Source organism: Salvelinus namaycush, chromosome 7, assembly GCF_016432855.1.
Source record: "Salvelinus namaycush isolate Seneca chromosome 7, SaNama_1.0, whole genome shotgun sequence".
In the NCBI taxonomy this organism is placed as follows: Eukaryota; Metazoa; Chordata; class Actinopteri; order Salmoniformes; family Salmonidae; genus Salvelinus; species Salvelinus namaycush.
Genome location: NC_052313.1, coordinates 51,612,070 through 51,626,901, shown reverse-complemented (window position 1 = coordinate 51,626,901; position 14,832 = coordinate 51,612,070). Strand labels below are relative to the sequence as shown.

At 44.8% G+C, this 14,832-nt stretch overlaps 2 protein-coding genes across 3 annotated transcripts; one reads left to right on the top strand and one right to left on the bottom strand.

Annotated features, from left to right (window-relative positions):
• Positions 1-115: 115 nt before the first annotated feature.
• Positions 116-1,434, bottom strand: LOC120051394 (lipoyltransferase 1, mitochondrial-like). Its single transcript, XM_038998235.1, has one exon. The coding sequence runs from the start codon at positions 1,276-1,278 to the stop codon at positions 139-141; it is 1,140 nt and encodes a 379-aa protein (XP_038854163.1). The 5' UTR covers positions 1,279-1,434; the 3' UTR covers positions 116-138.
• LOC120051393 (testis-specific gene 10 protein-like) lies at positions 762-11,159 on the top strand. Of its 2 annotated transcripts, XM_038998234.1 has the most exons (19): positions 2,812-2,952; positions 3,062-3,127; positions 3,249-3,405; positions 3,496-3,704; positions 4,881-5,036; positions 5,159-5,344; positions 5,477-5,554; positions 5,684-5,835; positions 5,998-6,113; positions 6,254-6,408; positions 6,564-6,619; positions 6,777-6,945; positions 7,344-7,454; positions 7,952-8,137; positions 8,359-8,526; positions 10,098-10,279; positions 10,462-10,566; positions 10,699-10,851; positions 10,936-11,159. In XM_038998234.1, the coding sequence occupies exons 4-19, from the start codon at positions 3,624-3,626 to the stop codon at positions 10,964-10,966; spliced, it is 2,085 nt and encodes a 694-aa protein (XP_038854162.1). In that variant the 5' UTR covers positions 2,812-2,952; positions 3,062-3,127; positions 3,249-3,405; positions 3,496-3,623; the 3' UTR covers positions 10,967-11,159. The 2 variants fall into 2 exon arrangements, with proteins under 2 accessions (XP_038854161.1, XP_038854162.1); XM_038998233.1 differs by having other exon boundaries at positions 762-2,952; positions 3,062-3,405.
• The last annotated feature ends 3,673 nt before the right edge of the window (positions 11,160-14,832 follow it).

The window sequence follows — 14,832 nt, the reverse complement described above, 5'->3', positions numbered from 1 at the left end:
AAAGTCAGGGTCTACAGATAACTTTCTAGAATGGCTATACAGAGAGCACCCCTTCCCTTTGTCCAGAGAAATTGGTGATTAAACTATCCCAATAACAAAACACTGGACAACTCAGTATGTCATGCAGCAGTGCTTTATTCACATCATGAAGACAACTCTTCGGCACAGATTATACATCTTTCTTTCAAGTTCTTTATTTTGTGGGATTGTCCTCAGAAATTCTGCTGCGATTACTGATGTCTTGTAGGGACATAATTTCCCACCTATCAGGTGTAAGGAGAACTCTCGAGACAATTCCACAGGTAGCCAGTCCGAGGGAACCTCAATGTCACAAGTTTCTATAATGCCATTTTTGATGTCCATGTTTAGAGTTGCATTGCAGATAGACGTGTCATTTTTCAACTCAAAAGTCGTACAGATACTGAACTTAGGAGTCCTTCCAAATGTCCACTCCCATGCCAACAGTTCACGGGCCATTCTTTGGATACCAGGCAAGGACAGCTCATCACTTGGGTCCACAAGTGTTACAGGGCTGCTGAAACCAAACTCTGTGTTGTACTGGGATGCCACTGAATCCATGATAGTGTCACAGTCCAACGTCGGGTCCTCATCCAGCAGGTTTTTCACAGGGGATGGCACGCTTTGCGTTGCATTGCTCTTGATACCCTGGCAGGTCGGTTTCAGCACCTCGGACAGAAGTGCCCTGTCAGCCGAACACAGCAGGGTGCAGTGATGGTAAGCTGCTGTCCTTCCCAATTTAGCAGCGGTTCCTGAAATCTTGTGGTGGCCATTCAGCAAGATGTCAAACCTCTCTGTTGCACGTACATCCATGTCTGGCCTGAGTCCTTTCAGAGCACTTGTCACGACTTGGAGATTCCTGTGACGGTCATAGTTTTTCTTGGACGTGAAGAAAGTCAAATTGACATTTCCTAAATCGTGGAATACAGTCCCGCCCCCACTGCGTCGCCTGGCGAGCGGTATCCCTTTCTGTCTCATGGCCTGAAGGTTGCACTCTTGCCACGGGTTCTGATGTCTCCCTATCACCACCGCTGGGGCATTACTCCATAAGAAGAGCATACTCCGGTTTTGGAGGTCAACATGATCGTGTATCCAGTCCTCCAATGCTAAGTTTTCAAATATGTCTGTTGACAAAGATTTGAGGATAAGTCCTGATTTACCAGTCTCGTCAATGACAGCTGACAATGTGCTCTTGGCTCGAGCCGATCGAAAACAGGCTTGGGATTGTGCGAACAAATTCGAGAATGTTCTTAAAATCATCGCGCCTCTATCTGTCGTTTCTTCTGTGCATCTGAAAATAGTTTATCACTTTTGTTGAATGAAACTTTTCCAAATACATGAATGGAAACGTTCAGAGTGAATACGTTTTCAGATCCAATTCGTTTTTACACACATACTTCCGCTGTTCTTCTTCTTATTTTCTTAAAGGCACGGTTTATTTACCCTTGTTGTAACACTGCCATCTGCTGTGCTGGAGCGATATCGACTCCGTGTTGCTCAAGTGATTTTCGATGCTGGTTTTACAACGCCACCCAGCGGTATAAATCGTATATTGAGTCAAAAAGGATTTACTAGTTCATGATGGGCTGGGTTGGATTTAAAATATTATTTTTGGCTTATTTTTCTAAATCAACAAACTAACAGGTTAACACTTGCCCCTCTGCAAAAGCAGCCACAAAAGGCTCACTATATGGAAGTATCATGTACCGCAGAGGGACAACAACTAGGCTCCCACAAAACAGATTGACAGTGCAATTTATTATAGTAGCCTACTTTTTAATCCTGACGAAGGCAAAATAACTTTGATTTATTTGAAGCCTGGGGTGCATTCCTTTTGTTTAAAATGGTAGCATAAATTGCATAGAACACTGCAATGCATTTAGCAATGCAGTCAAATCAGTCATTCTGATGCATAATACTTTTGCATTTAGACTTGGAATTACACTAAACTAACATTATCTTCTGCTAACATTATCAGCACGTTTTGTCAGTGTGTGGTGGAGGACCGGGTCACTACGTTGTCAAGGTAATGGACGCACACTGTGAAGAAAGGGCCTTTGCTGATTGGCTTGCAAGCTTGCGACATCTCGAATTTCGATCGAATCCTGACATCTGATTGGTCAGATCGTTTATCCCGTATGGAAAGCGGTTTAGGAGCCATTCAAGGTTTACAACAGCAAACCCCAGTGATTTATCCAGATAACCTCACGTAACTATTTGCTAGCTACAGCTATAACTATTTCATCCATAAAGTAAGTTGAAGATCTCTCTCTCAACCATGATTTGTTTTTGTTTACATCTAATGTTTTACTTAGACAAGCAGTAGCTTTAGCCTAATTCTAATTAAGTGTTTAGCGAGCAATCTTGCCATAATAAAATCAGTATCGCTTTCGACAATTCAAGGCTAGCGTCGTTAGCAAGATTGCTGTGATTTGGAAGACTACTTTGCAAACTAGCAAGCTTTTGAAATCCAATACAGTGCTGTTTATAATACATTCATAATCAGTAGCTCGATTAAAAACACCTGTTCGCCAAATAAGGAACTTTAATGTAATGTTTTGGATAGCAAGGTCAAGTTTGAATATGCTTGGTTACCATGACAACGTAAATTGTTTAGAACAGTGTGTCATAAATCAGGCACTCTTGTTAGTTTTTTATCTATCAGCTTGATACAGATACATTTTCTTATTTTATTTATTTTCACCTAATCCCCATTGCCCTTCCTGTGTCAGGCTGCAGAGGTTAGTGTGGCTGGTGTGCAGGCTGAGGAGGTGCAGCTTCAGCAGGGGGTGAGGGGAGGAGGAGGTGGAGGAGCTGTCTTTGGGGAACCAGCAGGAGCCAGGCCATATCAGTACACCAGCTCAGCTGCAGGAAGAGCAGTACCAGCAGGGCCCCACACTGGAGACAACAGAGGACCACACACAGCATGCAGAGGTAGACTTACTGTGTGCCTAAGAGGGGATGCGATGTGAATACTGAACACAATGGATGAGTGAATGTCTGATTGAATCAATGCAAGATTTCTTGGGGTCTGGTTTTGTAGAGCATCATCGAAAACCTGCAGAGGAAGATCACGTCACTAGAGGGCGCTATCACCAAAGTGACACCTGTAAGACCACGACTGGTACCACTATATTGCATTCTAATTCAACAGGCATAAAGAAAATAGTATAATCAATAGCCTACATTTACCATCCACCCTGGCTTCTGGGTTCTGGGCTATGTCTCAGGATAGCGAGTCGGCAGACACTGAACCAATAGAACTTGAGACCCAGCTGAACCCCACAGTAGAGCAGAATCAGGAGCAGGACCTGCAGGCCTTACTGGACCAGTTGCACCAGGAGAGAGACAGTCTGAACAGACTGGTGCAGAAGCTCAGCCTCACAGGTGAGTTACTCTGGGGCTGGACTGAGAGGAGAGAGGGTAGTGGAGAACGAGATGCCAGAATGTGATGTAACATTGTTGGCTATCCTACAGAGAGAGAGCAGGTCCTGTTCACAGAGCCAGGCGGCAGGGGCAAACGTGGCTCTCGTCTGGACAGCTTCTTGCGGAGTGTGGAGGAGGAGAGGGACTACTACAGACAGGAAGCAGACAGCCTGAGGAGGATGCTGAGGGGCAGGTGCTCCTGTAGCCCCTGTCGGGGGCACCTCCAGAGCCGCAGCCCCACCCGCCAGTCCCCTGTCAAGGTAAAGGAATGGCTGTCTAATATTAACTAGAAATGTAAATAGGGATTTGTTACACCATCTTCAGTGTTATAAATGTATAAATGACGCTATATATACATTTTCAGAAATGTTGGTAAATGAGCTTTTATTGCTTAAAGAAATGATGAAAAAGATTGGTGTGTTATTTCACTATCTAATCATGGCATGGGGTTGTTCACTGACAGACGTGTATTTGTTTAAAATATATTACTTGATGGTTTCATTTCAGAGAGACAAATAATCATATTTCTTAGCAAAATGCTATATATCCGGCTCACTCTCAGAGAAATAAGTAGTACTGCTAGGTTTTACACAGTCAAATGTAATACATGGTAACATTTTTAATAAAGAACTGTAGAAATTATAAATTTTTGACATCAATATAATAAAACAATTAAATACAACTCATTCAGTAATATAAGACCTGTGAAACATTTACATTTGACATTTTAGTTGTTTAGCAGATGCTCTCATCCATAGCGACTTTAAGTAAGTGCATTCATCGTAAGGTAGCTAGGTGAGACAACCACATATCACAGTCAAATATACAGGATACCAACATTGCATTCCAGCGAAACAATATAGCGTTAAGCAAAAGAAACACATTTTCATACACACTAAAATCTATTAATTAAACATCTGAGAACAGTAATATTTTACACACGCATGAAGGTACCCGTAAGCAATCATTTCTGATGAAAAAATACAAATGTGAAAAATTGGTGGACATAGCATTTTGTAAATAAACTCTTCAAATATTACTTTTTCCATATTAATCAGAAAAAAATCGAATTTCTGACCAATGTCTCCTGGACTGCAAGCACTTTGTCATAATGTCATAATCATAGTAACAGCTGATGTTTTCTTTTGAAATGTGACATCATGTCTCGTTCCCCTGTTTTGGGCAGGGGGGCAGCTATGATTCTGACATCATGTCTCGTTCCCCTGTTTTGGGCAGGGGGGCAGCTATGATTCTGACATCATGTCTCGTTCCCCTGTTTTGGGCAGGGGGGCAGCTATGATTCTGACATCATGTCTCGTTCCCCTGTTTTGGGCAGGGGGGCAGCTATGATTCTGACATCATGTCTCGTTCCCCTGTTTTGGGCAGGGGGGCAGCTATGATTCTGACATCATGTCTCGTTCCCCTGTTTTGGGCAGGGGGGCAGCTATGATTCTGAGCTGATCAGGGTCTTGAGAGAGCGGGACGAGATGCAGAACATGCTGGATAAGTATGAGCGCCACCTGTCAGAGATCCAGGCCAACGTGAAAGTTCTGACTGCCGGCAGAGACAAGACCAGCATGCACTACCAGCAGGCCAGTACCATTCTTAAAGGAATAGTTAACTCCAACAAAACACGTTTTGTCCAACTTTTTCTTCGCTCAGTTCCAAATGAATGGGAAATCATTTTGCTGGTAACAATCCCATTCTTCATCAGGCCCAGCAGGAGATAGCGTCGCTGCGTCGCGAGGTACTGAAATCCAAGTCGTCGCGCGCAGCTAAGAGCAGTGTCACTGTGTCAGCTCAGAGCATCCTGAAGCGCGTGGAGGCGGAGAGAGACGAGGCCAAGGTCGACCTCCACCGTATGAGCACAGAGAGGGACAGTCTGAGGGAGAGACTCAAGGTCAATATATTAACCAGATTGGACAATAATCTACTTCTGAGTGTTCCAGCATGGCCATCTATTGACTACCAATGAAAGTGTGTGTGTATCCTGCTGAGAGAAAGTGTCTATGTGTGTGTTGCGTGTTGTCAGACCTCTCAGGAGACAGCCATCAGTGAGAGGGCTCATCTGGAGCAGAGGGTGGAGGACCTGCAGACAGCCATTCTCACTGTGAGTGAGGAGGAGAAAACCTCCATAGAAACACAATGACTAGAACAGACACACTCTTTAAATGTCCTTAGTTTGGAATGGAATGTTCGTTCTGCTAATTGCATTTCATGGTGATTCTCCTTGCTGTAGCTGGAGCATGAGCGGGGGGACCAGAAGAGCCGTCTTGCCCTGATGAGGGAGTCCATGATGAGGCTAGAGGAGGAGGTCCACACCCTGGGCAGGAAGCTGGCCGCTGCTGAGGACGAACACAGCAGGACCAGGAACGAGTGTGTCATGCTGAGGTAAGCAAGGAACCAGCACTGATATATGAAGTCATGTGGTTGGGGATTCACTTCCTGCATCAGCCACATACTGGACATGTGTGGGAACTGTTACTTCTATAGCGTCCATCTAATCCCTTTTATAGCATCCTATTAAGTGTGTGCTCGCACGTGTGTGTTCAGACTGTCCAACAGTGAGACACAGAACGCCCTGAGTGACAGCCAGCGCAGACTGACCTCCCGCATCGGAGAACTACAGACCTCCCAGGAGAGGAACAAACTGCTGGACGAGAAGAACGGTGAGGAGACAAGGTCTGCCTCTGTGTGTTTGTGTGTGTGTGTGTGTGTGTGTGTGTGTGTGTGTGTGTGTGTGTGTGTGTGTGTCTAATGACGCTATTTCAGATAACCTTACCAAACTGAGCCTTCTCTGTTGTGTCAGACTCTTTACTGAGGCAGATGTCTGGTCTAAGAGAGGAGGTGAGCAGTCTACAGTCCACCATCACTGACCTGGACCAGAGGAGAGACTCCCTGCAGGAGCAGCTGGAGAACAAGACTGACCTCCTTAACTCAGCCCACAACCAGCTGGACGACAACGTAATCAACTGAACACTAACTACACACACAGCCAATTGTACCTGCCAGCCTACCTGCCAGCCACTATGTTTAGGACGTTGACATGTTTACTTGGATATCACCTCATGAGATGTGAAAAGAGATGGTCTCTTTGGTTTCTATGTGTTTTTCTTCAGGAGAAAACCATCAGGAATCTCAGGTTGTCCATTGAGGATCTGGAGACATCAGCAGAGTGAGTCTGAGTTGTCCAGTACCACAAAGCTTCACACAGCAGCATCAGATGCCAAGTCACCATACTAAGGTTCACTCAGAGACGCATACGGATTGCACCACCTGTGTAAGTTAACCTCGAAACTCTGACCCCTGGCTGTGACCTTTCTGTTCCCCAGGAGCGTTCGTGAGGAGCTGGCAGGGCGGGAGAGGGAGCTGGAGGCTTTGAGGAGGAGGCTGGGAGATGCGGGGGAGGAGCTGGGGGCTTTGGCCAAGGTGAAGGATTCCACCCTGAGGGAGAATGCTCAACTCCGAGAGGAACTGGACAGGAGCCGCCTCAACAACCAGGTCAGATACAGCACTTTCTGACCAAACCAGGAGCACAATTATTATTTTTTTACTTTGAAATGATCAACCTTTTAGGGTTCATATTGTTTAGGGAGGATGGTATGTAGCCTGGTATCTGTCTCTGTTCAGCTATTACATTCCACTCCTTGTACTCTGTGTCATTTGCCAAGTGACAGGAGTGGAAAGGATTGGAATGTTAGCTAAAAAGACTGGAACCCAGACTAGATGCCATGGGCTCATGGTCCAGAATAGTTTTTCATCCCAGGTGATTGGTTAGGGCAAACAGTAGTAGAAAACACTAGGACGCCATATTATTCATGATATACCAAACCTCATGGCCATTATCTCTTTAGAATCTCACAAACACTTTGTAAGGTCTAGTTTGTTTTGCTGTCCAGGCCCTGGAGCTGAATTCTGAGGACTCTGCCCAGGAGGTGCATGAGCTGCAGAGGAAGGTACAGGACTATGTGGCTGACATCTCCCGCATCGAGAACCTGCTGTCCACCAAGGTACCCTCTGCTGTAACTGTGAATGGATGATATTTCAATTTGTGATCTGTTAATTATGTCTTGTCGAACTAATTATCACTCATCCAGAGTAGCTATGGCTGCGTTTACACAGGCAGCCCAATTCTGATATTTAGCCCAAACATTGTCAAAAGAGCTGATCTGATTGGTCAAAATACCTATTAGTGGAAAAATAATCAGAATTGGGGTTCTGTGTAGCCTTTTGAGTTCCAGATCAATTCCTTTTTGAAAATGTGTTTTTTTCCTTTCCTCCTTGTGCTTACTGTAAGCGGCAATCAACGTTTTCAGACTGGAGTTGGGTAGGGACTGATAGCCAAGACCTTTTCACTTGCACTGATTCCTTGTGGAGCTAAACAAATAATCCAAATGTGTGTGTGTGTGTGTGTGTGTGTGTGTGTGTGTGTGTGTGTGTGTGTGTGTGTGTGTGTGTGTGTGTGTGTGTGTGTGTGTGTGTGTGTGTGTGTGTGTGTGTCCACCAGGAGCGGGAGTGCAGGGAGCACCAGGAGGCTCGGCGGCGTGCGTCGGCCCAGGCCGAGAGCTGGGAGGGACAGGCGCGGCAGGCGGAGGGGAGCATCAGCGAGCTGAGGCTGGAGCTGATGTCCTCAGACATGGAGAGACGCAGACTCAAGGAGAAGGTGGAGGCTCTGGAGGCCAGTCTGCAGGAGGTCTGTCTAACCCTACTGTCTCTATCATTAGGGATTATCACTGGTTACACACTGGGTCATATTCATTAGACACCAAACGGACTGAAACAGGGTGGGACTACCTGAAGTTGTCCAATAACAAAAGCTCAGTTTAGTTTTCTGTTGTTAAAGGTTTTGCGACGTTTTACCATGTTGTGCGTAATGAAGATGACCCTGGACTCCTATAGTTGTGTGTATCCTAGGCGTTGTCTGCAGAGCGGAGCTGCAGCAGCCAGGTGTCTCAGCTCAACAGGAGTCTGCTGCACACTGAGGAGCAGTTGAGACAGGCCCAGGGGGAACACACCGCCACTCAGACTGACCTGGAGAAGACCAGGGAGCTCTGTGTCAAACTGGACGCCAGCAAGGAGGCTGTGAGTCATGGAGTGGATGGTGTGTGTGTGTGTGTGTGTGTGTGTGTGTGTGTGTGTGTGTGTGTGTGTGTGTGTGTGTGTGTGTGTGTGTGTGCGCATACAGTACCGGTCAAATTTTTTGAACACCTACTCATTCAAGGGTTTTTCTTTATTTTCACTATTTTCTACATTGTAGAATAGTGAAGACATCAAAACTATGAAATAACACATATGGAATTATGTAGTAACCAAAACAGTGTTAAACAAATCTAAATATATTTTATATTTGAGATTCTTCAAATAGCCACCCAGTGCCTTGATGACAGCTTTGCACACTTTTGGCATTCTCTCAACCAGCTTCATGAGGTAGTCACCTGGAATGCATTTCAATTAACAGGTGTGCCTTGTTAAAGGTTAATTTGTGGAATTTATTTCCTCCTTAATGCGTTTGAGCCAGTCAGTTGTGTTGTGACAAGGTAGGGGTGGTATACAGAAGATAGCCCTAGTTGGTAAAAGATAAAGTCCATATTATGGCAAGAACAGTTCAAATAAACAAAGAGAAACGACAGTCCATCATTACTTTAAGACATGAAGGTGAGTCAATACGGAAAATGTCAAGAACTTTGAAAGTTACTTCAAGTGCAGTTGCAAAAACCATAAAGCGCTATGATGAAACTGGCTCTCATGAGGACCGCCACAGGAATGGAAGACCCTGAGTTATCTCCGCTGCAGAGGATAAGTTCATTAGAGTTACCAGCCTCAGAAATTGCAGCCCAAGTAAATGCTTCACAGAGTTCAAGTAACAGACACATCTCAACATCAACTGTTAAGAAGAGACTGTGTGAATCAGGCCTTCATGGTCTAATGTGTATTTCCCACCATAAAGCATGGAGTAGAAGGTGTTATGGTGTGGGAGTGCTTTTCTGGTGACACTGTCTGTGATTTATTTAGAATTGAAGGCACACTTAACCAGCATGGCTACCACAGCATTCTACAGCGATTCGCCATCCCATCTGGTTTGAGCTTAGTGGGACTATCATTTGTTTTTCAACAGGACAATGACCCAACACACCTCCAGGCTGTGTAAGGGCTATTTTACCAAGAAGGAGAGTGATGGACTGCTGCATCAGATGACCTGACCTCCACAATCCCCCGACCTCAACCAAATTGAGATGGTTTGGAATGAGTCGGACCGCAGAGTGAAGGAAAAGCAGCCAACAAGTGCTCAGCATATGTGGGAACTCCTTCAAGACTGTTGGAAAAGCATTCCAGGTGAAGCTGGTTGAGAGAATGCCAAGAGTGTGCAAAGCTGTCATCAAGGCAATGGGTGGCTATTTGAAGAATCTAAAATATATTTAGATTTGTTTAACACTGTTTTGGTCACTACATTATTCCATATGTGTTATTTCATAGTTTTGATGTCTTCACTATTCTACAATGTAGAACATAGTAAAAAATAAAGAAAAACCCTTGAATGAGTAGGTGTTCTAAAACTTTTCATCAGTAGTGTATGTCAACATGTTCATGTGTGTGTGTGTGTGTGTGTGTGTGTGTGTGTGTGTGTTAACAGTACACTGTGTGTGTGCTTGTAGGTGCAGTGTGAGCTGGAGCTGCTCATGAAGCAGCTTTCCAGTGAGCGTCTGAGCATGAAGAGCCTGGAATCCATGCTGGTGTCCACCAGGGAGAAGGAGCTACACCGACAGCTCAGCTCCCAGGAGAGACACACAGAGATCCAGCTGCTCAGGGACAAACTCACCGCGGCCGACAGCAAGGCGTGAGCAGACACTTGGTCGCTGTTGGAAGGGTTTCTGATTTGTTCGGTTGCCTGTTTTGACAGCTTCCCTCTTTGTTTCTCTCCCTCTTTCTCTCTCTTTTCATCTATCCACCTCCAACTCAATTCTCTCTCTCTACATTTCGTTCTGTCTATCTCTCTCTCTCTCTCTCTCTCTCTCTCAGGAGCTCTCAGCGTAGAGAGGTGACTACATTGAGTACTCGTTCGGCACAGCTAGAGGCTGACCTGGACATGACCAAAAGACAGCTATCTACTGAGCGGTTTGAGAGGTCTGTCTGTCTGTCTGTCTGTCTCTCCTTGCTTGTCGTAAAGGCTTGGCTTGTGCTTTGCTTTACTCTCTCTCTCTCTCTCTCTCTCTTTCTCTCTCTCTCTTTCTCTCTCTCTCTCTCTCTCTCTCGTAGGGAGAGGGCAGTGCAGGAGCTGCGTCGTCAGGGTCTGTCGTCATCGTCCTCTGGCCTGCATCCCTCCTCCCCTCACCTGCGTCGCTCCCTCAGCCCCAGCAGGCCCCTGTGGTCCACCCCAGACCACCTGGCCAGAGAGAGATCCCCAGAGAGGTGGGCCCCCTCCCTGAACACCTCACATTGAATACAGCACAGATATATTTCTACATCTCACTCTGTGTGTGTGTGTGGTGACAGGAGCCTGGGGTTCAAGGACCTCTACGACTGAACAGATCTCCCTCTGGAGGAAAGACAACCCAACCTTCTCTCTAGTCCTACTGTGCTATGATGTCGTTCTTCAACTCAAACCCTGTGATGTCATGATCAGGACCTCAGGTTCAGAACAACCCTCCTAGACCGGAAATAATTTCAACAAGTGTTATCTCAAATGTATTTTTTATTAAATTTTACAAATGAACTGACATCACTGTGTTTGGTTGTGTGCATTGATCTGTAAAATGAGTGACCATTCAGTATATTTTTTATGAAGATTTGATTTATTGTTGCTGTTGCCTCAACTTACTGTTGAGAGTTAGAATAGTAGACGGTGCAATTGTGCATCAGTAGTTTTTCTCTTGTAATGTCAGTCACTGATGGTCACTTAATTAGCCCGTCAGCAAATTTGAGTTATGATTGGTAAATTAGTCGAGCAATCTAAACTTATAGTAATCATGGTCAGATTACCGACTGGGGGCCACCATTGATATTGTAATTCACTCTCACTCAGATATATTAAAAACTGCAATTATTTCTCTCCAACCTATGGCAAAATTCATAGAATTGCAGGAAATTAGCTGTAACACTGCTAATTTTTCTCTGCCCCATTGCATAATGAGCAGAATTGCATGAAATTAGCCTAGTGGTTAGAGCGTTGGGCCAGTAACCGAAAGGTTGCTGGATCGAATCCCCGAGCTGACGAGGTAAAAATCTGTTGTTCTGCCCGTGAACACGGCAGTTAACCCACTGTTCCCCGGTAGGCCTTCATTGTAAATAAGAATTTGTTCTTAACTGGCTTGCCTAGTTAACTAAAGGTTAAATACATTTTTTTAAATAAAATATACAATTTCTAAGTCTTCTCTCAGCCCAATGGCAAAATGTTTATAATTGCCTCAATCTTGCTTTAAAACTGCAACATTTTCTCTACGCCCCATGGCAAAATGTGGAAAACTGCAGGAAATTAACTAAAACATAAATGTTTTCTCTCTGCTGCCACTAAAATGTTTTGCTCGCAAGGGCCCCCAAAGTGCTATGACTGCATGTGTTCGGTATGCAGACCTGCTAGCTACATGATGAGTTCAGTTTTTTCCCGGCCCCCACCCCAATCAAAGTTGCCCATCCCTACTCTAACTCAACAGAAGGCAGGTACAGTAGGTTATATCCAAGTGCTATGACCGATCACCAAGTTGATTGTATGACTTGACAGAAACATGATAATCCTGCAATAAACTAAACAGATAGGACAGGCACAGTACACCCAACATGAGAAACAGCATTTACAATCATTAGCAAAGATAATATCACAGGGGTTTGTGAAACACAAGCGGCAATCTATTTGAATATATAGTATCTATGGCATAAACCGATACTCTCACATCACACATCAATCAACTTGCACTGTTTCTATCCAGCATTATTTTATGGCATTGTGTAATATTATGGTTCATTGGGCGTGGAAAGATGTGCTCTGAGAGATGAAATAAGACCAATAATAAGCCCTGAAGAGGGAAGGAGAACGGAACGAGAGAGAGACAGAGAGGAAGAGAGAGAGCAGTGAAGACACAGTGGGGGGTACCAGCTAGTTATACTTGTGGAGGGTGTTCTGTAGAAATTAGTACTGGTGTGTGTGTGTGTGTGTGTGTAGTTTCATGGTGTGACTAGCAGTGTGCCAGGTGTGTCATAATACTCTTGTTCTGTCTCAGAAGTAGATTGGGTAGGCTGAATGTCTGCGTCCTGCCCAAGGTAATGACTATCCAAAGGTTGCTGCCAGGTTGCTGCCAGGCTGCTGCCAGGCTCCTGCCAGGTTGCTGCCTGACTACAGGATGCAGGAGAGCAGAGTTTCTAGTCCCCCCAAGTTTTCTGAGCAATTTTTTAAATGTATTTCATTTTATTGTTAATTTGGAAATCTGTTACAAAAAAATCCTATGCATGATAGAGATACACAGTGTATGTGATCCTACAGACACGTAAACAAGGGTTGAAATGATGATGTTTTAGTGAAATATTAGATCTGTTTCGGCTTCTTGCGGTCAATCTGCAGTCTACAAATTATTTGTAATTATGTTCTGGCCCCCTGACCATCCGCTCAAGAAACAATCGTCCCCTAGGCCGAATCTGGTTGATGATGTCTGTTCTAGCGGGTCTCTAGAGTGGCAGAAATCATCTACATAGAAATAGAAAGAGTAGAATGGATATCAATGGGATTTTTTCCCACTACAAGACCATGGAACTGGCCTACCGAGCAGTAAGAGGAAATGCCCCTCCCTACCGTCAGGCTATGCTCAAACCCTGCACCCCAACCGGAGCACTCCGTTCTGCCAGCCCTACGGGAGGGCAGCTCCCGCTCAGCCCAGTCCATGCTCTTCTCTGTCCTGGCACAGCAATGGTGGAACCAGCTTCCCCCTGAAGCCAAGGCAGCAGAGTCCCTGCCCATCTTCCGAAAACATCTAAAACTACACCTCTTCAAGGAGTATCTTACATAATCACACCCCATCGTGAACTTTACTTTTTCCCTCTTACTAGCTCTGACTCTGCTGATAGCTACTTTATTGAGGAGAAATGTACTTACTATGACTGTGATATGTGGTTGACCCACCTAGCTATCTTAAGATGAATGCACTAACTGGAAGTCGCTCTGGATAAGAGCATCTGCTAAATTATTCAAATGTAACATGTAAAAATGACAGCGGTGTTCCCATTATAGTGGATCAACAGAAGTTGCCATTCATTGTTCCATGTATGTGAAGAACACTGAGAAATGCACTGAACTCTGAGAGATGAATGTGAAAAGCTTTGAAATGGGAAGATACTGTACCTTGCAATACCTGAATTTGGAATTCACCCCATATTCTTCATAAATATGAAAGAAAGAAGTGGGTCTCAGTAAGGATAGTTAATAATCGAACAGATGCTAGCTAGTCTCTCCCTTGCCACACCATTCATCTGGAAACCATGACAGCAAGGTTAATGTTTACACACGCCTTCTTTGTTGGGGCGCAACACTCAAGACATTGGACATTTCTAACTCTGGTAGTCAATGTCTTCTGGGCTGAGGTGTGCAGGTTCCTCCTTTGCTTGTACAGGCAACATAAGGCCACACTCTTAGAGGTAGTATTATTACATGTTTGTATTTCACAATGATTTTCAGAAGGCCAGTCCTGAAAGCACACTTTGTCCGGGGAGGGAGGGAGTGGAGGGAGTGGAGGTAGTGGTGTCAGAAAGGTGAGCTGTCTGACTCCTGACCGTTGATTGGGTGGGTGGGACTGCCTGAGCTGCTTTTGTAAGGACCGGGGCTAATGTTTCACTCAGGTAACAGTGTACTTGAATTGGAGTAGTCAGAATAATGTTAGATAACACACAGGACACCGGATTAAACAGTAAAGTACACAGAGGGGTGAAAACATCAATGTTTGTAGGGTCTCGTCTTTCAAGCCTGTAGAAACCTGGTAAGCCCAGGAGGCTATAAGGTAGACCCAATGCCTACAACGGGTCACTAATTACAACTTATGAGAAAAGTGACTCATTCACTCTAATTATTAACTCTTATGAACACATACTGAGATACGTAACTGCATTCAGACATTTAAATACTTTTGAATGGGAGTACTTAGGAAATGTCTTTAAATGTAGACATTTGCCAAAGACCCTAAAAGGTATAGAGGGGATAAATGATGCAGGACAACATAACACATTTGTTCTCTGTACACAGTTCATTTAAGACAGCTTTCCACTCCTGTCACTGATCCTATGAACACTACCCTTGCAGTGCCACTCTCTCTCTCTCTCTCTCCACTCCCTCTCTCCCTTTCTGTCCTATCACCTCTCTCCTATCACCTCTCCTTCTCTCGTTCCCTTCATTTGCCGATGGCGGTGGAGTGA